The following is a 27,165-nucleotide window of genomic DNA, read 5'->3' on the forward strand; positions in this document are numbered from 1 at the left end:
GAGGAGAAAGACTTAGCCAAGATTCCCCAGCCCACAGAGCAACAAGCCTTCATGAGTGCCTACTGCATGCCTGGCATTTACTAGGTCTGTGCGATACCCCTAAAGAAGTACAAAACAGTTTTGTCCCAGGCAAGAAGACATGTGGCAAGTGCAAAAATCTCCTGAGACAAATCCATTGTAGAAAGTATCGATTGCACGTTCTCCTCAGGCTGTGCCTAGAGGATGGACCACCATGGTCAGACATTAGTGTCATGTGCCTGGAGACTGGCTCATCTCCTTCACCCCACCCTGTGCCAGCCTGTCTGCTCCAACGACCAGCAGGGAACAAGCGGGGGCCTGGGTCAGACTCCAACGGGTCTAGCTAGCTACAAGCCAAGCTCTTGAATAGCCCATTTCCCAGTTTATCTGCTGAACATCACCCCACCTCTGCTAAATATTTGCTAGGGAGCTTCTGTTGGCAATTGGGGTCTTTGAAAGGGCTGAAAACCAGCTCCCTGAGTGCACTGAGAGAGAAGGCTAAAGACCGTCACCGCAGAAGCCCTCTCTTTCCTGCTGAGTTTTAGAAGAGGTCTGCTATGGGGTTGCTTAGCAGGGAGGGGACGTAGGGTAAACCTCAGTATGTAACCACCTCAGAGAGCACCGTGCAACAGGGACTCACCCACGGAGACCAATCTCCTGGTTCACCACTAATAGAAGCAGAGTGGGGAGTGTGGGAGAGCTGCAGGTGGGGGCCGGGAAGGGCAGTGAACGAGAGGAATGGGAAGGAAAAGAAGCCTTCCACAGAGAAGAATTCCTCTGGGCATTGTTTGACCAGGAGAAAAATGAGGGTTTGGGGACTTCTTACATTAGCTTTTTTTAAGTACGAGTCTTTTTCCCCCCTTATGTGTAAAAGCAGTGCATTTTATTGCACAAACTTTGGAAAATGCAGAAAGCACAAAGAAGAATATAGTTCATAATTATCCCATCACTTAGAGATGGTCAACATTTCAGTTCTGCTTTTCCTGGTCCTCTTTCCATGGAAGGGTATATATGTGTATGATAACACATTTTTGGTCTTCTCTTCTGGTTAACAAAGACAATGAGATCATATCTTACATAAGATTTTGTAACCTACCCCTTATTTCCACATACCTTAAAAAACTCTCAGAATAAACATAAAAATATGTGTCAATTTCATAGGCAAAATGGGGTTTTATTTTATAAAATTTGCATATCTTGATTACTAATGAAATTGAACATTTGTTCATATGTTTGTTGATCATTTGTACTTCTTATTGTATGAATTTATGCCTATTCATGTAGCTTATCTATTTTTCTATTGGGTTATTACTCTTTTTCTTATTGATTTAAAAAGTACTTTACATATTAAGGTTAACCCTTTATCATAGATCTTGTAAATATTTTCTCCCAGCATTATCTTTGAATTTTGTTTTGCTTTCCCTTTTTTTTGGTCATAAAAGTTTCAAAATTATATCTAGTTAAATATATCAATCTTTTCCTTCATGCCATTTACTGTTAACAGTTTGGTGTGTACTTTTCCAGACATTTTCTATGCATATGCAAATATATCTATAAATATATATATATATAGTTAGATATATAAAGTTTTCCTGCACATTCTAGATGATATTCACACTATTCGGCAGCTTATTTCACTTACTAGTATATTTTAGATATTTTTCCATATTAAAATAAAAAGATCTTATTCTAACAGAGTATTCCATTATATGAATATATTAAATTTCATTAAATCACTTTTTAAAGATTTTTTTCATTTTCACATTTAAATCTGGAAATTTTTTGATATATGAAAGAAATGGAGACTGAAGTTTATTCCACATGGTGAGCCAGTTGTCTTAGTAGCACTTAAAAAATAATCTATCCTTTCCCTACTTGTTTGAAATAACATTATCGTATATTAAATATCATATATGTAATGATTATCTATTAAATACACATATATTAAGAACATGGGTTTCTCTCTTGATTTTCTACTTTGCTTCCTGTAGTTACTTGTTCTTTAATCAGCACCACATTGTTTGAATTATTGTAGCTTTATAATATGTTTTAATATCTTCAAAATCAATACCATTTCCCTATTGTTCAATATTGCTTTGGCTAATTATTTTTTTCTTCTATTCTGAGCTTCAGAATTATTCCATGAAGTTCCCAAAACACCTATTTAGGACTTTGATTGGACTTGTGTTAAATTAGCTAATTAATTAAAGGATATCGACATATTTGTAAATGATTCTTTCAATTTAAAAGCATAGAGTGTCCCCACATCTATTCAGGTTTTCTTTTTATGCACATCAGTAGTGTTTTGGCTTCTTTATCTAAGTCTTGGATTTTTCATCAAGTTTATTCCTAGGTATTTTATACTTTTTTATTACAATTGTAAATGGGATTTTAAAAGTGTATTTTCTGGTGATTATTAATAAGTACTGATTTTGTATGCATTTTATAACAACTCACTTTACTGAATATTAGTCTAGCTGTTTCCAGCTGAGCCTTTTGGATTTCTCACATAGGCAGTCACGTCACTTGCGAAAAGAAAAAAAATAAATAAAAATAATAATAATAAAAAAATAATAATTAAAAGACAGAAAGAAGATAGATGGTTATATTTCTTTTACAGTATTTACACTTCTTTTCTTTTTACTTTCTTATTACTTTGGCTAGGATCTATTCTTGGGTGTATCAACTATACAGTTTTTCCTTCTGGGATTCCACTGGAATCACACACACACACAGACACACACACACCCTGGCTCTTTGGGATATGATCCTACATTCCCCCTCATATTTTCTTTCTCTCTCTCTCTCTCTCATTTTTTTGTTTTAAGATTATATTTATTTATTTGAGAGAGAGAGAACACAAACAGGGGGAGGGACAGAAGGAGAGAGAATCCCAAGCAGACTGCCCATGGAGCAAGGAGCCCAATGTGGGGCTTGATCCCAGGACTCTGGGATCATGACCTGAGCCTGAAGGCAGACACTTAACTGACTGAGACACCCAGACGCCCCCTGCCTGCACATTTTAACACCAAACTCAAGGTCTCCCAGATTTGTTACTCCTAATATTCATGGCACCATCACCCACCTAGTTGCCCAAGATAGAATATCAGGGTCATCCTAGACATCTCCCTCTCCCCCATCAGCTCTATCCAGTCACTCCATTCTGTTGATTGAACAGTACAAATGCCTTTTTCTGTCTTCATTACTACTACTTTCATTTTCAAGCTCTTGTGATCTCTCTTCAGAATATCCCAGTTGTCTTTTTTTTGTTCTTCTTCTTTTAGTTTTTTGCTCAGCATTTATCTTGTGCCTTCCCAAAGCACACGCTTAATCATGTCAGTGGTCTATTCAAACAATTTCAGTGAGTCCTGTTGCAAAACAAATTCCAAACAACTTAGGACACTTAATGCTCTCTATCATCTAGTCCTTGTAACCTCTCAACTTCGTCACCTACCATTCCTTATTAGATGCCCCGTGTCTCAGCATACCAAGATTCTTGCCGTTCCCCAAACCTCCCCATTCCTTTGCACAGTCCCTTCCCTTTGCCTACAGAGTTGCTTTCCTGACCCTGCTCATTCTTCAAGATCAAGTTCAAAAGACAACTCTGTGAAGGCTGCCTGGATTCCTGAGGTAGAGAGGTTTAAGCTCTGTCCTCTGTGTCCCCTGAGCACTTGGTAAATGTTCAGACACTTGCACATTGTTCTACCCCTTCAGATGAAGAGGAGCCCTGGCTCTTCTCTATTTACCTTACTCACATCTTACTCTCCCCCTCCCTTCTCATCCTGCATCCTGACCAGTCTGAGTCCCTGTCCACATGAAACCCAGCTACCATCCATTTCATGACTGCACCTGAGCAGTTACAAGCACGCAGATGTGGAATGTAATATTTCCTAGGAACCTTACTACAAACCTATGGTATATTCAATTTCTCACTTTCCGAAATGACTGTCTCACCCTTTCTTCTTTGTCCCCAAACTTCCTATAATCCATCTTCCCCTAATGACCTTGCCTCTAATTCACAGAAGACAGTTTCCTCATTACTCACCATCACATTCTCCAGTTCCCTTGCATCTGAGCCTGTATCCTTTGCATCTACCAGAGGCCAGTCCCTCTACTTTTGCTCTGGATCCTGTCCCCACCCACCTTTCCAGAATCTTGGCTCTTGCAATGATCCCCTTTCTCCTGTCTGTCACTTCTATCTCCCTTTCTCCTGGATCATTTCCACTGGCCTACAGACATGCCTGACTGTCACCTCTCTCTTAAAAGAATAATTAAAATAATTTTTTAAAGATCTCTTGACTCTTCCTTCCCACCTAGTAACAGCTAGTCCATGTCTCAGCTGACCTTACACTAAAATTTCTTTGATCATCTTTACAAACTATCTCCAATTCTGCATCCCCCGTCTCTTCTCCACCCATCCCAAGCAAACCTCAGTCTTTTCTACTCCACCGAAACTGGTCTTGCCAAGTTAGCAGTGTCCCCAGGTTGTCCAATCACATTGTCATATCTGTATCCTCATCTTGCTCTACCCTTCAGCAGCATTCGGCATAGTTGACCACCTCCTCCTTTTCAAAAACTCTTTCTGGCTTAGCTTTCATGATACCTACTCTTCAGGTGTTCCTCCCACCTTCCTGGCTTCACAGTCTCCTTTGCTAGATTCTCTTCTCTTCTAAACATTAGCTGTTCTAGAGAACTCTTTTCTGTTCATGAGACCTCTTTTCTGCTCCATGTCTAACCAACCCAAGAAGAATCTCATTAGCCTATGGATTTAAGGACCATCTATATTTCAATGTCTTCAAAACTTAGATATCCAGTCCTGATCTCTCCTCCAGACTCCAGACTCTGACTTGAATACTTTCAGAAGCATTTCTAACTTAATATGCCTTAAACAGAACTCTCAATATCCCCTTTCAAACAGTCTCCTTGCCAAGTCTTCTATGTCACTAAATAGCACCATTCACCCAGTTGGTCAAGCCAGAAACTCAGGAGACATCCTCAAATTCTCTTCCCACCCCCTCAATGCCCTACTGTCCCATCCATCAGCAAATCCCATTGATTCTACCTAAAAATACTTCCCCAGTCCACCTACGTGCTTCTCTCTCTGTTGTTACCATTCTAGTCCAGTATGCCACCATCCTTCCCTTAGCTACTGCAGCAGTCTCCTGACTGTCCTCCTGGCTCCCTCTCTCACCTCCTGCTAACCATGCATTCTCCACCCAGCCACAAAAAAATAATCTTTGAAAAACAAATCAGAGCGTCTCACTCAGCTGGCTGATACCCTCCATTGGTTCTCCATTGCACTTAGAGTAAAACCCTCCTCCTCACCCTACCACGGCCTACAAAGCCTTCTGTGGCCTGACTCTACCCCCATCCCTCCAACCCAGCTTTGTCCATTCTCCCCCTTGCTCACCCCTAGCCACATGGTATTCTTTCTGTTCCTCAAACCCTCATTCTTTCCCACCTGCAGGCCTTTTGTAGTGGCTATTTCCTCTTCTTGGAATGCTTGCTCCGTCTCAGCCACCCTATTTTTTTTTTCATCAGAGCAGTAATCCCAGTTGGACATTTCCTTGTGGCTTGGGTTTGTTTTTTGAGTTTTTAAAAAATGTGTGTGTCTTCCCTAGAATAAAAGCTTCCTGAAAGTAAGGCTCACACTATCTTGTTCTCTGTTGGATGCCTAGCCCATAGAACAATTTCTAGCACATAGTAGGTGTTCAGTAAATGCTTGTTGAAGGGATGAATGAATCCTAGTATTCCTTGCCACTGGTACCCTTTGACACAGACTAAGTTCTCCTGTGTTTGCCGCATTCATGGATAAGTTGCTCCGACCATACTGCAAACTTCTTGAGAGCAGAAACCCTATTTTAAATTTATTTTTTCCATCACAGCACCTAGCATGATGCTAGGGACTTCCAGATGCTTAGTAAATATGCTTGCTTGATTTATTCTTCCTCATAAGGGGAAAGCCAAGCTTTTCAGCTGTCTACTTAATAGACTTCATTTCTCTGAGAGTAAACACGTGACACAAGAGGAATGTCACGAGAACAAAGATGGACTGGGTAGGAAGCTACAGAGGTTGGCCAGCCATTCTCGGCTGCAAGGGAGATAAAAGGAGAGACTGCACCTTGCAGTTTTCCTGTCAGAATTCTAGCCATGACGCTACATTTCTTTCTGGTGAATGTGTTACAGGGTGCGACCTACATCCTGGTGATGGTGGACCCAGATGCCCCGAGCAGGTCTTCACCCAAAGCTCAGTTCTGGAGACACTGGCTGGTAACAGATATAAAGGTAAGCAGGCCAGAAGGCACTTTCGGATTCATTTGGGTTTATAGCTGGAGGATTCCTCTTCTGTGCAGTTCTCGGCTTTCACTCAGGAGGGCTGGGAACGCTGAAGAGCAAGGACTTCCGTGTCAGGTTGCCCCCCACACCCAGCTGTCACAGCCCCTTCCAAGTTTTCTTTTTTTTTTTTTTATAATGATTTTTTATTATATTATGTTAGTCACCATACAGTACATCCCCGGTTTTCGATGTAAGGCTCGATGATTCATTAGTTGTGTATAACACCCAGTGCACCATGCAATATGTGCCCTCCTTACTACCCATCACCGGCCTATCCCATTCCCCCACCCCCCTCCTTCCAAGTTTTCTAACAATTTTGAAAAACATCCAGGATCAGTGGTACACAGGTAAATGGACTCTCAGTATAAACCAGGTGGGGAGAGCCCCAATTTGTAGTGTTTGCTGATTTCTGTAACGTAAATACTTCCATCATGGCCAGTTTTGAGTTCCTGATGATTTAAGGATTAACTCACAAATTTTCTGAAAATTTAACAGTTGGCTCTAGTGCACCACCACAAGGGGCCTGGATTCGGAGGCCTGGGGGTGATTCTGTGCAGTCCAGGGGGCAGAGCTGGTCAGAGGGCATCCTGCAGGAGCTCCCCCTCCTGATGGGCCGAGGGGCCTGGGGGAGGCATGGTGATTTCCTTTCCTTTGTACAGAAACAGGTGGCCTCCCCTCATCTCTGTCGCTTTGCCACCACGTAATTGTGAAGGACACTGGCTCCTCCCTTCTGGAGTAGGTCTGAGGAACACAAATCTGGTGCATTGTTAACGGGCATTATGTGGGGGAAGAAAAAAAGGTTCTATTCTTAAACAAGTTTTGGAAACTCCAGGTTGCACTGTATTAATCCCATTCTTCACTGAAGGGTTTGTTGTTTGGTTTTTTTTTAGTGCTTTTAATATTCTAATGTACACTGTATAATATGCATTTATTTCCCAACCTCATTTGACTATTGAATCTTGTGTTCACGAGTGCCTGGCCACGCACTTTGGGAAAATCCACGCTAGCTTCAGCCATCGTGCATCTGTGCCTAGAGAGTTCGTGGATGGCCTTCACATGTGTGCAGAGGCATCAAGCCGACAGATAGTAAGAATCCAGAACTAGAAAGACTAAGTCTGGATCTAGGTTTGGCTGGTTCCCAAATCAATGATCACCATTCAGTTGCCAGAAGTCCCTCTGGGCGTTTCATGTTTATCTGTAAAATAGGAACCATGGTACCTCCTCTGTGTGGTTGTCATGATAATCCAGTGAGACAGCATCCCAAGAGCCCTTTGGAAACCATAGTACCACAAGTGTAAGAAGTTTGTGTTTTTCCTCCTACCGCTATGGGGCTGAGGAAGGGGTATCGGTGTGAACTAGCCATTGATGCTCGTGAGCAAGGCGGGGGCTCTCACCCAGAGTGGGGGGCTTGGGGAGGAAGCTACCCTGTCAGCCAACCCCGGCCCAGTGACCACAGGCCCTTCACAGGATGCTCAGGTCGACAGCCTATCCTCAGAGGCACTGCTAGCTACAAATGGCCTTGGAAGGGGCCCCCTCCAGGGAGGCTTCTGGCAGCAGCTTCTTGGACAGCCCCTGAGGGAAGGCAGGGCCATTGCTCTGACACACTTCCCTGGCCAAGCACCCTTCGGCCCTGTAAAGAGCCTTGGAAACACCATAAACATACAAAGGGGCAGAGCTGTGGGATTTTCATGCCGTCAGGGCAGGGAGAGGAGCCGAGGGCACAGAAGGGAAAGATGCTGGATCGTACCCCAATCTAGAGCCTTGCCATTTTCTGTACTTGGGATTCCCTGGCAGTCACAAGGGGATGAAGCTCTCAAAAAAACGGGTATTGGTCTGGCTGTCATGTGGAACAGTGCAGCTCCTCACACACCAGGCTGTCCATAAGAGGGTTCTACGGGGCAGTTCTGAGGCAGATTTCAGAAACTGTGGTGGACGGAGTAATTTCAGCATCGAGGGCACCTTGGGGCCACGAGGCTGCCTCTCTTCCAAGCCTGAAGCCCTCCCATCCCGCCCACCCCCTCACCCCGTATGCACTCGGGACAGTTCTCTTGCAGAGGCTTTGTGGCACAGGCATGGGTTCTCAGCAACCCAGCTGAGAAGCAGAGCAGGTGGCAGGTGGCAGCTGTCCGGCAAGATTGCTAAGCCGCAGAGCTTAGCAGGGCCACCTGCCCGGGTGTGGCCCTTAGCCTTCCCGCTCAGACCGGAGGAAGCTTGGGTTTCAGGCACATTTTCACCCACTTTCCCTGATCCTAGGGTCCAGCAGGAAGCAGCAGCTCTCCTCAGCTATATCCACTCAGCCTGCCCACCAGCCCGCAAATCCCTCCAGCTGCATAGCCAATATAAAAACCAGACTCGTTTAAGTCTCTGCTGTGGACCTCAGCCAAAAAAAGGGAAGGCTCTAATCAAACCCAGAAGCCCTTCCTTTGCGTTGGCGTTAGCTGCGGCTGAGTGGGTCTCAGACATTAGCGCATGTTCAAATCCACCGGTAAACGTGTGAAAATGCAGATTCCCAGGCACCACTTCCGTCAGTGTGGAGAGAATGAGTCTCCAGAAGGGAGTTTAGCCAATTGAAGGAAGACCACGGAACTCAGTGTCGGAATGCCTTGGTCATTGCTGTCGTCACCCATCTGTGGAGCAATTTTCAAGTGACAACCACTTCTGACACTTCCTTTTGAACCCCACAATCGCTTTGTGAGCTAGGCATTATCCCCATTTCGTAGGTGGGAAAGTAAAGTCTAGGGGGTTGGCTGATGCAGTCTCTCAGCTAGTGGGTCACAGAGCTGGGTCTTCAGTCCAAGCCCCCCAGCTCCAAATTGCACACCGTTCCTGCTATATCACATGGTCTGGTTCACACCACATCTCTGCTGGCCACTCCGCTGTGGCAAGAGGCATCCCACCGTGCCCTCTCTGTCAGATGGGAAACATAGTCTCTGTGGTTCCCCTACCATTCCAGGGCTCTCTTTCTGGTTCCCTCTTACGGATAGATGCTGCCAGGGAACCTCCCCAGGGAATGGTATCTTGGGCAATCAAATACACTTGGGAAGTATTTCGAACCCTTCAGTAATTTTAACCCTTGATATGTTAGGTTAAAAGTAAGCCCTACCTAGTATCATTACCCTCAGCAGTCAGTGGCCTCAGAAGTAAGGCACACCATAAAGTCACAGCCGACATAGAGTGACGACAGCCCTGTGATTCACAGTGGCCACAGAGGTGGAACCCCAGCTGGTCTTGATATTAAGGGGCCAGGTCTAATTGAGTGGTGGGCAGGGCCACGGCCATGGGAGCCCCTCAGTAAGGACAATTTGGGGACCATCTGTCCAGGTTGAAACAGCAGTCAGTTCTTAGGAATACAGGGAACATCTGTAGTACCCTGCCCCAAAGAGAGGCTGACAGGAGTCGACTATAGAGTGGGATAAAGCTCTGGATAAAGGAAACGTGTACAAAAACTAGAGAAGTCTGCTAGCAGGAACCAGGCATTCACAGTACCCTTTGTTCACTGAATTCAACAAATATGGATTGACCATTGTTTGCAAGTGTAAACGCAAGGACTCTGGAGCCAGACAACTGGGTTCAAATCTGAGTCCATCAGTATAGCTATGTGATCTTTGGGGGCAAGATATACTCAACCTGCGTCTCAATATGCTCACTTGAAAAGTGGGGCTCATCACTGCCGCACACTGTTGTTATTAAGTTCAAATGAGTTTTTAAGTAAAGCGCCTAGAACAGTACCCGGAACACATAGTAAGCTGTATATAATTGTTGGCCATAACGTTATCCTTATTGTTACTAAGTCAGGCACCACACTGGTCCTGGGGCTACAGATGTGCACACAGCAGGGCAAATCTTTGCCTTCCAAGGGCTTCTGCTCTAGGGAGGCAGAGGAAGGAGGCTGCAGCACAGGGCTGGGATTACAGGGGCACCAGGGGCTCTCCCAGGGCGGAACTTCCCACAGCGGTGGGCTCCCATCAGCTCAGGGGCAGGACGAGGCTTCAAAGCTGGCCAGACTACTGCAGGCAGGGACTCCTCGGTAAAGCATGCTGTCCTTCTCCGCCCCCTCTTTGAAAAATCTCTCATTGAACAAAAGAGATTTCGAAAAGAGCACTGACAACTAACATCTCTCTCCCCTCAGTGCCATGTCCTCGGCTTTTTCTTTAAGATGTTTTTCAGTTCTGATTCAATCTAACTAATAATCTTCATGCTAAAGCCTAATTAAGATATCAATTAATTTGCATCATTCATTTCAGAAGAAAAGCTTATTGGTTCATCCTCTATTTGTCTCTGAAATCAGCGCTCAGAGCTTTTCATGCAGATATTTTCATTAGACTTTTTATTGTTAATGGGAATATTGAACACAGGAAGATGGTATATTAATACCTTCCACAAAGAATATCATGATTGGTGACAAAGAACACTAAGAACAATTAAGGAGACAAGAGTACCTTTTTTCTTCCAAAAAAGAAAATCTTCCTAGAAACCGTCAATGATTCTAAAATTTGCCCTGAATATCTTTTTTGTTTTAAGAAAGAAAGCAAAACGGCAAGTTCACGTTTCCCTTTCATTCGGTGCCCTCAGCCTTGGGCAGCTGTAAGCGCAGCCAGTTCTGGGTGGGATTAAAAGGACCTCTAAGAGTCCATTATTCTGTCCACTTTTCTATAAGGGTTGAATTTTTCCATGATGAGAAGTTGTTTTTTTAAAGGACCCCTAGGTGTGTTAGGTGAAAAAGATAAATGGGAAACCAAATAAACAGGGCAAGGATCTTAGCCCCTTGCTTTCCAGTGATGCGGTTGGCACATGTCGGGACACTTCTGCCTGAATGATTGGTCCCACTCCTGAGTGATCTCAAGAAAGTTACTTGACCTCTCTGAGACTGCGGCTTCTTGTCTGTAAAACTGACACAAATCCTTAAGCTTCAGGGTTGCAACAGGAAAAGGAAATTACATATGCAAAGAGGGGGAGCCTCCCTAGAGAAAGGCTCTATAGAAAACAGCAAATTTATCCTGTTCCTAACCAGTTGAGCAGCGGATCCTGTGGAAATTTAAATATACTGTGTGCGCACACGTGTGTGTGTGTGTGTGTGTAATACTGGAGTATTATATATATTCTGATATTATATATACTATGCAATATATATATTCAATATCTATGCTCAGAAGCAAGCTAATGATAACAGAAGAATAAACAATCTTTAATCAGGACCACAAGTTCAGATGAAGAGATCAAACCAAGGAAATGGGATTAATTAATTAATTTCTTTATTTAGACCTGTATTTTTAGTTTTTCTGCTCTTTGTGCACTTGTCCATACATTCTTTGCCCTGTACTGTGAGGGTCCATTAATTTAAGTCATGAACACCAGGAAGGCATGGCTTCTGCCCCCTAAAGAGCTACAGGCCATAGAGGGCTTTGCGTGATGGCGACAGTGCAGGGGGGGTCTGGTTGTAAAGCAGACTTGTACAAGGCCACCCTGAAGGGGGAGGGACCAGGCCTGTACTTTTGGGTCAGATGGACCAGGGGAGGCTCCAGGCTTTGGCACTTTCACATGGGAATTTCTGAGCCTCAGTTTCTTCGTCAAGAAAATGGGCATGATAATAATATCTCCTTTCCAGTGTTCAAGGAGATTAAGGCTCCTGACTGAACAGAATAGTAGGACCTTGGTAAATGTGATTCTCTCCCCTACAACGCCCAACTTGGAGATTTGACCACAGCAGCCACTTATAACTTAGCAACTTCCCTTAGGCTTTTGGACTCATGCTTTGCAAAGTAAGAATTCTAGACAATGAAACAAGCCTTGCTGTAAAAACAGCTCATCCTTTTGCCTTTCAAGTCCAGGTGGGTTCAGGCCCAGCTTTCAGGATCCGCTTTCCTGGAGGCACTAGGAGTTGGGGCAGGGGGATGGGTTCCCTCATTCAGCCTTTGGGAATTGCCCTGTGCCCCCTTGGACCAGACCACAGCCAGGGCAGGGGGCTGGGCTGCCAGGGCCGGTCAGGCCTGGAGTGTGCTCGCCCCATCAGGACTGCAGTCTTCCCGGACACTTTCCATCTGTCTTTTTAATGCAAGCCAGCACCCGCTCGCCATTTCCTTATCACTCACAGTCCCCACCTTGCTGTCATTGTCCCACCCCAGAGATGCCTTCGTTCCCATTCAAAATAATTTAAATAAAATGTTGCTACAAAGTGGAATATTATCTTTTGATGAATGTTTTTAAAGCCCTTTAGGTTTTCATGGTAATTTGCGGTGTAAAATTATTTGGAGATAAGAGCCAAATTAGCTTTCGTATGCTGAGGTCGCTGTGTCCTGTTATCCATGTGAGCAGTGTTTAAATATAATCAGCCCTCAGACTAATGCAGCATAATTGTTCATTTGAAATAGCTTTTTTACTCCATTCAATGAGTCATTAAAATATTCAAGGGATAATGCAGTGAATTGGAAATGAATTTATCATATTATCCCATACATACTGGAGTGCTTCAGGTAACTAAGGAGAGAGAGAGAGAGAGAATGAATATAATGTGTACAAGCAGGAAAGGGGCCAGGATAGACAGGAACACGGTCAACAAAGCTTGTCAGTTGGTTTTTGGAAACTGTGTATAGAGAGGCTGACCGGGAGGGTGGGAAAAAAAGGAAAGAGCTGTTCTTCGAAGAGCTCGTGCGCGCGCACTCCCTCCCTCTCTCCCTCTCTCTCCCTCCCTCTGTCTCAGCACTCTGAGAGTCTGTGCTCCACCACAGCTCCACTGTTAACTTATTTTTATCAAATATGTTTATATCAGAAAGTCGTTATGGAAACCAATTCTGCCATCCAGGAGAATTCCTGGATCAGGCAGAAAATTCTCTCTCTCTCTCCACCCCCCGCCCCCCGTCCTCTCTCGCCCTCCCCCAACCCTGTCACATACACACACACACACACACACACACACAATCACACACACTCACACACACATACGCACCCCTCCCTCACACACACACATGGATGCCCCAAAAAGAACAGCAACGTCTTGCCCACCCAATTCTGAACACAGCTCTGACAGGGACAGAGGGTGGTTCCCCTCCATGGCACTCCATAAAAATGGATAAGCCCAAGACAGACACCCTGCCCTGACACACGGAACCTGGAGTTGTCACTGTCTACTGGCCTCGGGCCCCCTCCCCTGAGCACATGCTCTTCGGAAGAAACAAAGGAGGGGCTGGTGGCAGCATATTCGAGGGATCCTTCCCTGATTTCAGGAGAGTTCTATTAGTGTGCACTGTTCATACCACACCTGGAAGAGTGTCTTCCGTTCTGGCCACAGTATTTTAGGAAAGATCGTGAGCAGCATGAGGAAAGTAACCGAAGCGAGGAGGCTGTGTAAACACTATGTCAGGTGAGCAGGACCTGAAAGAGGTAGGGATGGTTAGCCTGCTGGAATAGGACAGGAAGGCATAACAACTGCCTTTAAAAATTCTTTGAAGATTTCCTTAAAAATTTGAAGAAATCTAATTAGAAAGCAGGGACGATCCTGCTGTGCTTCACTGGGCAGAATTAGAATGAATGGGTGAAATTTACATGGAAGTAAATTGTGGCTCCATAGAAGAAAGGACTTTCTAAGAATTTGAACTGCCTAAGAACTGAGCATATACTCCACAGAGGAGGGAGCTTCTTATCATGTGTACTTATTCATGGTGACCCAGGGAATTCCCCCAGTGCATGGAAGCCTGAAGCAGGTGACTTGTTGGATGTTTCCACCTGCATATGTCCTCTCCTGGCTAGAAACACTCTTCTTATAGCTTATATTCATGTAACATATTAACAACAGCAGTAATAATTAAAGAAGGAAGGGGGCACCTGGGTGGCTCAGTCAGTTAAGTGTCCAACTCTTGGTTTTGGCTCAGGTCATGCTCTCAGGGTCGTGGGATGGAGCCCTGTGTCGAGCTCTGTGCTGGGCATGGAGCCTGCTTGAGATTCTCTCTCTCCCTCTCCCTCTGCCCCTACCCCCCCATGCTCGCTCGTGCCCTCTCTCTCAAAAAAAGTAAATAAACAAAATAAAGAAGGAAGAATAGAAAGAGAAAAAGGAAAGAGAAGAGGGAAAAAGAAAATCTGAAGAAACACTTGCTCACTTAGCATGTGGTTTGGGGCACTGTGCTTTACATGAATATCTCATTGAGTCTTAACAAAAGCCAGAAGAGGAAGGTAATAAAGACACGAAAAGAAGGCCTCAAGGGACTGAGCCACTTGCCCAAGATCTCAGCTACCAAGTGGATGATTGGGATTTGAATCCAGAGCCTAGACATGTGCTCATGATGCCGTATTTCCTCTTCAGAGTGGCCCCCGTATGACAGCTTCCGTCAGGGCCAGGTATGGCCGCTAAGAGTGCCAGTGTGAGTGCTGTGGTTTGAGCTTCCTGGCCCTCTACCATCTGCCTCTGCCCATGGCCGCACCCCCTCAGTCAGAGCACGGCCCTGACTCTGGGCTTTGGACTGCAGCACAGACCCAGGAAGTTGATCCTCTGGCTTACTGGGAAGCAGATTATTTACGTGCCCAAGTCTGTCCCCTCATTTGTGAAAGGATACTAGCATCGACCTTGCAGGAACACTGCGAAGACTCAGTGGGATAAGTTGTGTGGCACGAACAGCGCCTTCCCTGCTAGCGCCCTCCGTCCTCCGCAGGAAGCTTGGAAAGTCAGGGGCGAACAGCGCTCCCAAAAGGTCAGGCATGGCCTGGCCGGGAGAATGAGCGGTCTGCTGGTTACCAGTGAAAAGAGCTCGAGGAAAAAGGACAATGCAAGCATAGCACTTAACAGTGAGGTGTTGGGACCAGCTACTTAATCGGCACTGTGCTCAGCACTGTGGCCATAAAATAATATTAATAGATTATAGACAGATAGGTTTTTGATAAATAAATGTTAGAAAATTTAAAATGTGATTTTTTTCCCGCTACTCAGAAGAACAAGGCTAATGTGTAGGAAATAGAGAGTAGAACTCAAGGGGTATGGTGTCAACTCTAACTGGACTCTTGAGACTCAGCTATAAAAGACTCCTCCTTCAAGGCTCAGCTCCCGATACCTCCAGCTTTGTCCTTCTTCACTTTGTTATTATTTATGGGTCTCTTCTCCTGACTAGACCATGAGTTCCCGGAGAGGAAAATTGTATCTTATTACATCCCCAGCATTTACTAAAAACCCAGAAGGCCCTTAGTAAATGTTGGTTCAATCAATTAATGAAGGCATGAATAAGAGAATGAAGGAAGGAAGACTGGATGGATGGGTGGATGGATAGTAGTTGGGTAGGAGGAGGATAGATATGACAAATTCGCAGTGGAGATAGAAGTTGAGCTGGGCATTCAATTATGAGCAGGCCTGGAAAAGTCAGAGGCTACCAGAGACTGCATTCCAGGAAGGGAGCAGAATAACTAAATGTGGGGCGCCTGGGTGGCGCAGTCGGGTAAGCATCTGCCTTCGGCTCAGGTCATTATCCCGGGACCCTGGGATCGAGCCCCACATGGGGCTCCCTGCTCAGTGGGGAGCCTGCTTCTCCCTCTGCCTGCCACTCCCCCTGCTTGTGCTTTCTCTCTCTCTCTCTGACAAGTAAATAAATAAAGTCTTTAAAAAAATAACTAAATGCTCAGACGTTTGAATGGGGTAGGAAAAAAGAAGAATCATAAACATAAAAGCCAAGACGTCTGAGTTAATTAAAGCCCTTATCACTTCTCTCTTGATTATTATTGCAAAAGCCTGCTAACTGGTCCCCCTTCTACAATCCCAACCCCTCCAAAGTTATCTATTTTTCTAAAATCCAAATATGATCATGTTACTTCACTAGTTGAAGCCCTGCAGTGATTCCTCAGTATCTCCTGTCTGGCCAGCGTGTTATTCAAGGCCTCTGAGGCTCTGGCCCCTGCCCCGCCAGCCCCCGTGGTGCCCCTACTGAACTGCTTGTGGTATCTCACACCTTCTGTGGTCCCAGGCCTCAAGGGACCATGCTTGCTGTGTCCTCTCTCCCTAGGAAGCCTTTCTGCAATCTGCAAACAATTACTTGCCTTGCAGGAGTTAATATCCTCATGAGTTAAGACCTTCAAAGTCCAGAAAGTCCTTAGATTTATGATCACAAAGTCACTTCCAGAAATAGGATAGGAAAATGTAAATTCCCGAATTTAGGCTGGTAAGTGTGATATCAATCCGCATCAAAATTCCACACCGATTTAATAATGTCTGAGACAACACAGAAAATAGTGAACACTGGGAGTCAGCATAGGTTCACTAAAAACAAGTCACACCTCCCCACTCAGATTTCTTTGTTGATCAAATCACTGATCCAGTGGACCTCCACAGTACAGCTTGACTGACCAAGGCATTAGACCAAGTCAATCTGGGTAAACTTGTTGGCAAGGAAGGGAAATATGGCTTTGATGACTATTGTGCTAGGTGGGTTTGTGGCTTGTTAACAGTTCCTGAAGAGTGTTTACCAATCACTGTCACCCACAAGGGTGGTCCCTGGTGACACAGCACGGGACTCTTGCATGGGCCCTACGTTGTTTGATATCTTTATAGATAGCAGGCTCGCCAGATTCGTAGATCACACAAAGTTTCAAGGAATTGCTGGTATGATGACTGACACAAGACAGTTAATTTTAATGAATTGGAAGGATGGGCCTACATTGAAAGACTTAAATTTAACAGGGGTTAATCTGAACTTCTGTATTTAGGTTCTGAATCAATTGCACAAGTACAAAATGTGGAATATCTGGCATGGCAGGAGTTCATGAGGAAAAAGGATCAAAGGAGTTTTAGTTAATTTTTAAGCTAATCTTAAGCTAATAATAGAATGTCAAACCATAATGCAGGAATTAAGAACGTTAATGTAATCTTTGATCACGTCGATGGAAGTAAAGGCTTTTAGATCATTGAAGATTATAATTTCCCTTTTCTGCATCAGTCAGACCACCTCTGTTCACTCAATCATTCCTTCACTCATTCATTCATTCAGCGTATGTTCAGCACATCTTAGGCAATAGTTTTCATTCAGGTGCTGCAGATCAAAAGTTTGTAAAGTCAAGTCCCTTCCAGGGAAGAGCAACCTGTCTGGTGAGAGGAGCAGAGGAATAAATCAATGACTACATATAGTACAGAGTGGGAGTGTCAGGGTGGAGTTAGGTCCCAAGAACCTGGAAGGAGAGGGGGTGGGCTCCACAGAGGAGGGAGGTGACTCTTTTAGCAGAGTAGAAATTGGGCAGGTGAACAGTGAGGAGAGGGCACATAGGCAGAAGAAGTAGCAAGAGAGAAGGTCCCGGGACAGGAATGAAGATCCTGGGACAGGAACAGGCTGGATAGGTTCCAGAAACAGGAAGAAGGCCAGTGCAGCTGGAGCAGAGTGATCAAAGGGAAATGCACAGGAGGTGAGCAGTGAGGGAGGCTGTGAAGGACAGAGGGTCTTAACCTTGATCACTCCCTGGTTAGAATCACCTGGGCGGCTACACTCCAGGCCACCTAGATCAGAACCCCTGAAAGCAGAACCCAGGCACCATTTCTGTTAAGATTTCCCAGGTGATACAAATGTGCGTCTGGGTCAGGGATTGGGAAACGGGAGTCGCTAGTCAAGGAGTATAAAGTTTCAGTGACACAAAATGAGTAAGTTCTGAAGATTAAAACTGTACACTTAAAAATGTGTTAAGAGGGTAAATCTCATGTTGAGTGTTCTCAACACAATTTTAAAAAGGAAAAAAGAAAATTGAAGGAAAAACAACGTGCATCTGGGATTGAGAATTATTGTCACAAGGCTTTGTGTCCTGTCCTAGGCAGGGAGTTTGGCACATAGCTATTGGAGGGCTTTAAAAAGAGGATGAAAACTGCTTTGTCTTTTTAATTCTTACTTATTTAAGTAATCTCTACACCCAACATGGGGCTCAAACCCACAACCCCGAGATCAAGAGTAGCGTGCTCTTCCGACTGAGCCAGCCGGGCACTCCTGCTTTGTGTCATTTTTTTTTTTTTTTAGATTTTACTTATTTATTTGAGAGACAGAGGGAGAGAGCACAGAGGCAGAAGGAGAAACAGACTTCTCGCTGAGCAGAGAGCCAGATGCAGGGCTAGATCCCAGGACCCCGGGATCATGACCTAAGCCGAAGGCAGATGCTTAACCAACTGAGCCACCCAGGCACTCCCTGCTTTGTGTCTTTCAAAGATCACTCTGACTGCTGTGTAGGGTGGCAGCAGGGTGGCCACAAGAGGCCATTTCACTCCTTTGGGAGAGATGAGGGTGGCTTGCACCAAGGGGACAGCAGTGGGCACGGAGAGGACAGCTCTGGGGTCTCTTTGAGGTTAAGAGCCTAATGGACTTGCCAGTAGATTAGACATGGGTGGGTGAAGGATGGTCCAAGGGTGGCGCCTAGATCTGGGGCCTGAGCAAACAGGAGCGGTCATTTACTGAAGTGGAAAATACTGGAGGAGGGGCGGGTTGGAGTGCAAGGCAGGGGGTAGCGGATGGGAGGATCTGAAGTTCTGTCTCAGACAGTTAATTCTGCGATGCTCTTAGATCTTCACTGGAGATTTCAAGTAGGAGACTGAAATGAGGCTGGAAGTCAGGGGAGATGCCAGGAGAGGAGGCCTGACTTTGGGATACATCCGGGGTGTTGGTCACCACGGGGCCTTTAAAGGCTGTCCCTTGAGGAGGGGGATGACTAAGTTGTCTTTGGAGATGTTCAAGAAGAAGCCATCTGCCAGAGATTGGGCAAAAGGTTGGACACATTGGCTCTAGGCTGCTTCCTCCAGCTCTCAGCTGCTGGGATTTCATAAAAGAGCCTGACACCCGCCTGCGTAGAGCCGAGCGCAGAGAGGCAGTGAGGCCAGGGCTGTGGAGGCACCGTGGAGGCCGTGAGAAGTTGGTTCTATTTAGCAGGAAACCGTGTGACTCTGAGAGGAGCTTGGGACTCAGAGACCAGTGTGCTGGGCCCCTTGCTAGCTGGATGACACTGCTCCGGGTCTGCCCCTCCGTGGGACTCTGCTGTCTTGCTGAGCAAGCTAGGTAGATTTGGACCATCACATCCAGCTCTGAGCATCTAATTCTGAGACCTTTCTTTCTGTCAAAACGTTGTTCATATGTACACCGCATACCCCTGGGTCTCTGAACACGTAAAACAAGCTACAAGTTCCGAGCAGTTCCCTGTGCACGTGCTCTCCCGTCAGCAGAGTGTTTTCAGAGTGCCGGAGAGAGTGGCATTGGAGGGCCGGAGAGAGTGGCATTGGAGGGAAGACGTGGAAGCTGCGCCGATTTGTTGTTAAAGGTAAATCGTTTGCTGCAGCTTTATGATTAGCAACGCCTGCCCTGGAACCTACTTCCCTAGTGATTTTCAACCCACAGCTGGAACTGGTGTCAGGACAGTGTTGCAAACGTCAGTAACAGACCTTAGAGGACCAGAGTGGGCCAGGTAGCAGGGAGAGGCCTGCACAGCTCTGGTTTAGGAGAAGGGTAGCTACAGCCTGCGTATCAACTGGAGGAAGACGAGCCCGTGGCAGGAGGCCTGCTGGGGGTGGCTGCAGGAATCCAGTCATGCCAGGGTGAGCAGTAGGCCTTGAGTAGTGGGCAGTAGGCTGCAGGGGGGAGGTGCTGGTGTTCCTCATGCTCTCCTGCCAGCCGCAGCCCAGGAAGACATGGTGGAGTCGGTGTGGGGCGATCAGAGACCGAGGGGCAGGAGAGAGCAACCTCGCCACCACCACCCCCTGTACCCCAAACCACCCCCACAACCTCCCCCCTCAGCAGTGGGCTGTGTTGCTCCCCAGAAAGATGAGGAGGAGGAAACCACAATCCAGAGCATTCTGGAAGAATCGGGGACTCCTCTTGGGTATAGAGGAGGGGCTGCAGGGAAGGACTTAAATAGGGTGGAAGAACAGACCCCCAGAGCTCCTTGGGCTGCTGCCCTGTCAAGCCCTTGGCTAAGAATTAGCTCTTTCCTTTCAAAGAGGGTGGAAGTCACTGTTTTCTTGTCTCAGTTGATGAACAGATTCTGGGTGGCAGGAGTCACCATAGAAACAGGTGCTATCTTAAGCAAATGAGCCTTATTAACCTTAAGAGTGGTGGAGTTTTCACAAGATTGCACATATAGGGTAGGAGGAGAGCCGGGTTTGGTTGGGGGAGGGCCCCAGTGCTGGGGAGCCATGCTGCGGTGGCTCTGGGTGTGGATGTGTGTGTGTACGTGTGTCTGCGTGTGTATGGATGCGTGTCTGCATGTGCTTTTTGTGAAACCATTGCTCAGGGAGTGAGCTCATGTTCTGCCTTTTCCCTGAGAAATACACACATCCCCCAAAGAAATCTTGGATTTCTTGGGATCTCCTTGGGAACTGGCCTCCAGGTAGCAAAGGTCAAGAGCCCAGCCTCCACCCCTACTCTTCCTCCCGCTGCTGTTTCTAGTCCCTGCGTCTACTGCGTCTACAGCAGGAGTGCTGACCTCAGGTGGGCCTGGGTCCATGTGGCTGCCCTGTGATTCTGAACCAATGACCTGCCTCCAGGAGCCCCAGTGTGTAAATGGCAGGAACACAGGGCTTATGTGAGGCTCAAATGAGATGATGGATACGGATGTGGGGTGTCCCACAGCCCTCCCCCTGTGAGGAAAGGAGTCTTTCCCCTCAAGCGCAGCTGTGACCTCACATAGATTTTCCAAAGCAAGGTATCTTCCCGCAGCATTATCCCATCATACAGGTTTCCACTCATAGCTGCTGGGCTTGGTCCTGGGAGAGGACAAAGAGCCTGCCCCCAGGGGGTTACCATCACTGGGGGGGCAGGAGAAAGACTTAAAAACTAAGGACTACCACCAGGAAGTACTGAATCCGGTAAAGAGAAGAACTATAGCTGCTCAAAGGGTGTGAGCTGGGAGAGGGTAGAAAAGAGAGGTGACCGGGGCTCTGACAGCCAGGTAGGCCTGGGGTGGATGGGAGGAGATGGCCAAGAAAGCGGGGCATATATTCATCTCTTGAGGCAAAGTCGGCCAAATTCTGGACTGCTCCCACATTGTGAAGGGTAAACAATGAGCTGGCGCTCTCCCACAGAATCTGGGAGCTGCGCATCTTGGCTCCAAGAAGTAAGTCTGCTGCCCTCTGCAGCCCCGCCTTGGGCAGGACAGTCAACCCGCCCCTGCCTGGCTCCAGTTCTGGGAAATAACGCTGAACTGTCATCCCAGGGGCTCTGAGGACTAGTCCCATGAGACCCCGCCACGTATACCGTGCAGCCTGAGGTGCTGTTTGTCCCAGGAGGAAGGATGGAACCAGCCTGGCCTGGGAGGGCACACCACTGGGGCACCTTTATTTTCCTTTGCCATGAGGAGCAAAGGGTCCCAAAACATGCCTGAAGCTGGGATGGGGTTGGCATCATGCCTGATGGATTGTTCCCTGCCTCAGAGATTCTAGATCTCTAGAGCTGGAAGGACCCTCAGATTTATATGGTCCTAATCCTCCATTTTACAGATGAGGAAACTGAGGCCCAAGGTCATCTGAGCTTATTGTGCAGGGCGTAGACCCGAATTGAGTCCTACTGCTCTTTCCTCTCACTGCCCCAAGCTAGCTGAACGAGAGAGGCCACTGACTGGCATGTGCCCTGCGAGTCTGAGGCACTCGCTGGGTGACTGACCAGGTCCCCAGAGAAAGAGAAAGGGACCATCTTCCCTGGGCAGCTCAGGTCTTACCTCCTCTCCCTCTCCAAATCGAAATTTGGCATTTCATGATCTTCACCTGGCGCCAGCCAAGGACTGCAACTATAGAGGTTCTGGGAAAGTTCTCCCAGTCCACCTATCCCTGTCTCCCAAACACTCTCCCCACTGGCTTTAGAAATGCTCAAAATTCCTTAATGGCAGGGAAAGCATTGGGCCACAATTGAAGGCAAGGCTGGAAGGGCTGCTTACTAGGGGAGAAGTCATGGATTGGTTTAAGCCCCAAACCCAAAGCGGTAATAAACTATGCTGGAGTCTTGGCTGGGCCAATGGGAGCAAACCAGAGCAGAATGCCACTGGGCAGTGAAGCAAAGTGAGATATGGGGGAGGAGGAGCAGTGGGGAAGGCGATGTGAGCCTAGCCGTGTCCCCCCCAGTTTCTCCTACACGAGCCGCTCCCAAATATGACGGCTGTTCCCTTTCCCATGGCAGATGACGCAGAGATCAATGCCATTGAAAGGAGTTTTATTCCTCATAGTTCCTAGGAGAAGGAACACACCGTGCATGCCACGCCATGCGGGGTGGCATGGGGAAACACCGAGGTCAGTCAAGAGGCAGAAGGAGCAAGAGGCCAGCATGGCCCAAAGTCTTTTATCTGTGGTTTCTCCTGGAAGGAATTGGCATGGGTGAGGCAGGGGAGGCAAGTTTGAGCAGTTCTAGGATTGAGAGTTGGAATAATCTCGATAGGCTCTGGGCTATGAGTCGCTGGGTACCTGGCCCCAGGGTGATTAGGACAGGGGAATATTGGCTTGGTGTGTGAAAGTGAGATGTAGGATGTGGTTGGCAGTATGGACTTTGTATTGGTTGGTCTGCATAGTGACTTGTTCGCCATCTCTAAGAATTAGCTAGCCTTGAGAAGGGCAGTCTCTCCAGGATTAGCAAACCCTTGGGATATGAAAGCATCATAAAATACAAAAAGTGAAAAACCAGACTAATAACACCTGGAGCCCACTTCCCTCCAAAAGCTGCTCTTTTTAAAAGTTCTCCTCAAAACCCACCTTCCTTATGACTCCAAGACCCCTCTCCTCGTCTGGCCTCCCACTTAGCACTTAGTCTGTGCCGCACAATTTAGCACGGGATTCCACGCTGTCTTATTTTCTAGTTGTCCCAGGGCACTTGCCCTAGTTTCCCAGCCCTGTGGGAAGACTCTGCTCACCTTCCTCCTGCCCTAGTACACATCCAGCCCTCTACCTGGAACACAGCCATTCTTCTTGGCATTAGCCCTTCCGGGCCAACCGTCCCAGGCAGGGTACTTACTCTGACCACCTCACCTTTCATGCTTTCGTCTCCTGGCCAGGCTGTCACAATACACAGCATCCTCCCACCCACAGACAACAGCAGGACCCCCTTCTCCCACTCCTCTGACCACATGTCTGCCAGCGGCCTCCTCCAGCAGACACCCTCCACCAACTGAGCACCCACCACTGACCGCCACTTCTGCTCACCACTGACCACTTACTCCCCCCTACAAACCTCTTCTTCTGCCGTCCCCCTACCCAAAGTATCCACTGCCCCTCTTCTCTCCCAAATCCACGTCCTCTCAGTTTCCAAACTCTGCTTAAAACCCTCCCCATCCCCTTCTGAATGACACTAAACTCCTGCCAATCAGTTCACTAACGGAGTCGGATCGTTCATCCCCCTGGGCTTTGGTGCCCTCCCAGGGGAAATGAAGAGCTGGCCTGCATGGTCCCCAAAACCCCTTTCAGTTCTAACCATGTGCGGTGCTGACATTCTCCAAAGAATGATTCCTTGGTGTGTGGCAAATATTTCTTCTTAGCCAGCGTGTAGGCAAAGAACGGGCTTTCATGCTTGGCATGTCCTCTGCACAGAGCCTGTGCAGACTGCTGCCCAGAAGAAGTTTCCACAGCTGCTCATTATTGACTACACTGCCTAGTTCTGATAGCGAGAGACAATCCCTTTCAACTCAATACAATTTACTGAGCACCCCTTCTGATTCAGCGCTCTGCTGGGCATTGTGGGGGCTCCGAAAGGATAGAATTACATTCCTGCCCTCGAGGAACTCAAACGCAGTGGGGAAATGAGTTACACACACACACACACACACACACACACACACGCACACACACGTATATGTCATTTGAGAAGTGCCAGGGGAATTGGGTGACTCTATAGGTTGAAGAGCCTGCTGGAGTCACTGCTTTTAATCCTTACCTTGGTTTTTCCGAGCACTGAACTCTACGATCTGACGGTATGTCAGTGTGAAGCCATCCATAAATATTGAGTGTCCACCATGGTGCAGGCACTGTCCTGGGCAGCTTGGCCTTGGAAACCAGTCACACCTTTGGGATTCAGCCAATATTCTTCCAATTTTAAATATTCCCATCTTGTCCTCTTAACCATAGAAATGCTCAGAAATTCCTCGTTTCAACATACAAACTATACCTCCTAAATGTCTTTGATACTCGGAAAGACCAAAAAATATATGTATATATTTTTTCAACATGTGTGTTGATTTGGGGCTCAGAAAACATGATAAATCCATTTATATTTTATACTAATAAACAGTAGAAAATATTGACAAATAAACTACCCTATAAATGTAAAGAATTTCAATAAAAAAAACTTTCAAGGAGAGTATGAAAGACTTTAGTATATGGAGACATAACGTAAGTTCACAAATCAATATTTTCCAAATTAATTTTTGTATGTGCTCTTTGTTGATAAGAAAGGGATTTTTACTGGAACTTGACAAAATGATTTTTATTGGAATTTAAGGTTACTTTTAGATATTAATACAGGTTATAAAACTATAATTATTAAAAGAGGGTACTGGTGAGTGAAAACACACACATCATTGAGACTGAAGAAAAGGATAGAAAACAAAACAGCATCTAATAAAGGAGTCATCTCAAAACCAAAGGGAAAGGACTGATTATTTCATAAATGGTTTGGGGTTGATTGGCTAATCATTTGGGGGGAAATGATGTTGAAGCTCTTTCTCATACCATAATCAAAATAAATTCTAAATGGATCAAATATTTGAATGTCAAAAATTAGGCCATAAGAGAACCAAAAGAAAATATAGCTTAATATTTCTCTGATCTAAAGATAGAAAAAGACCTTTTATAACCTGTATTTGCAAAGGCAGAAGTGAAACGTTGACCAATTTGACCTCACAATACCTTCAAACTTTTACAGATCAAAACATCCATAGACAAAACCAAAAGACAATCAACACATTTTTTAAAAATGTGATATATAGGACAAGGGGTTACTATCGTCCATATATAAGGCACTTACAAATTAATAGGATCATAATTGTACAAAACCCATTAGGCTATTAGAAGGAGCAAAGGAAATAAAGCAGTATATAAAGTGCTTGGGGCGATGCCTGACATACAGAAGGCACTCAATAAATGTTAGCTGTTAATTCATTTTTTAATAAATAGAAAAATGAGCAAAGGACAGTAATAGGAATGGTAATAGGAAGTCCTTTAAAAAGAAATACAACATAAACATATGAAAAATGAAGATGTACACAGGTACAGAAGTCCAAATGGACACAAGAAATCATTGCTACCTCTCCATCCCTCACACCAACTGTGGCCATTAAATTGGCAATGTTTGGGGTTTGTGTCTTTAAAAACTAATAATAATAGCATCCAGTGTCCTCTCATATAATGCTGATGGGCATGTAAATCGTGGAAAACACTTAGGCAAGGTTATTTGGTGGTATGTATCAAACTTCAAATGCCTTTAAAATGCATATAGCCTTTGACCCAACAATCTCCTAGAAATTTATACTAAGGGAATTATAATGAATGTGAGCAGCAGTTCATCCACAATGCTATTCATCACAGTGTTGCTTATAATAATAAAAACCAGAAACAACCTATCTGTCCAACAAGAGATGATTAGCAAATAAATTATGGTCTGAAGAATATTACGCAGCCATTAAAAATGACTGAAGGTGAATAGGTGAGGCCATCAATAAAATAGTTGTGCCAAATTGTTATGAGAAAAGAAAAAGAAAATTAAAAATAATTACATGGAGCGTGACCCATTTTTGTTGCGTGGGAAAATAGGCATGGGGAAAAGAAACTGGAGAATATATGCACGAAAATATTCATAGTAGTTAGGTCTGAGTAGTAGGGTTATGAGTGCTGTCTTCTTTTTTGGGCCTAGCTATTTTTCTAAATTTTCTATAATCTATATTGTTTATAATCAGAATTTTCAATTTAAAATACTGTTTTAAAAATTAAATTGCAGAGAAAGAAAATATGATTATCACAACTACAGGGAATATAAAGAGAATTAGGTAAGGTCCCCGTTCCCAGGAGTCTGGTTTCTTTTGGGAGCATTTAAGCATCACCTCTGCTGCAGAGGCCTGAGAGCCACCCCACCCCAAGCCCCCTTCACTGCCCTACCCCCATAGCACCCCATGCACACATGTCATACACCTGGTACTAGTCAGTACAGGTTTGCCTGCCTTTCCCCCTACTGGGCTGGGAGTTCCTTACGGGCAAAGCCAATGCCCTTTCATCGGTGTCCCCCAGAATGCAGGGCCAGGCAGGCACTAAACAAATTCCCTGAGTGTTCGTTGTAAGAGCAACCTAAGCCTAGAACAAAAATAATACTTCCCAGAGTAAGGTTCAGTGCCCGCTGAAGTTGCCCAGGCAGTAGGATAAGCTCATAAGAGGGAGATACTGGTTATGATTGGGATGAACAGGGAAGGCTTCATGGAGAAGGGTGTTGAAAACCTCCCGGACACTTGCCTAGGATAAACCTGTCCCGCCCATCCCCGCCCCCAGCCCTTTGATCTCCATCTTAAAAACACCCGGAAGTCCTCTGCGCTGAGCACTGAGAGGTGGCCTATGCAGGGAACCCCACCGCCACTGTTTCACCCAAATGGGCTTTCTCTCCCGTATTAAGGAAACACTATCTGTCGACATACCCTACTAGCTCACTTGATGGCTGTCAATACAGATTTCTGCACATTTGCTGGAAACCTTGTGTTAAGACTCCAGTGGATTTCAATGTTAGCCCCCCTAAGGCAGGAGCTTTATCTGACTTGTTCATTGCTTTACTGCCAAGACCCAGGACAGTGTTTAATGAATAGGAAGTGCTAATTAAATGTTTGTTGAATAAATTAAATATGATAACTTAAATATTGGCTTACAGGAGTCTG

General features: G+C 45.8%; 1 protein-coding gene across 1 annotated transcript in view; it reads left to right on the forward strand.

Annotated features, from left to right (window-relative positions):
• PEBP4 (phosphatidylethanolamine binding protein 4) overlaps positions 1 to 27,165 on the forward strand; it is a 201,573-nt gene that overhangs the window by 100,359 nt on the left and 74,049 nt on the right. The window contains exon 5 of the mRNA XM_048212224.2: positions 6,205 to 6,303. Within this exon, the coding sequence (XP_048068181.1) occupies positions 6,205 to 6,303 (99 nt within the window). The remainder of the gene's footprint in view (positions 1 to 6,204; positions 6,304 to 27,165) is intronic.

The sequence above is a fragment of the Ursus arctos genome, unplaced genomic scaffold (assembly GCF_023065955.2).
Source record: "Ursus arctos isolate Adak ecotype North America unplaced genomic scaffold, UrsArc2.0 scaffold_11, whole genome shotgun sequence".
NCBI lineage: Eukaryota > Metazoa > Chordata > Mammalia > Carnivora > Ursidae > Ursus > Ursus arctos.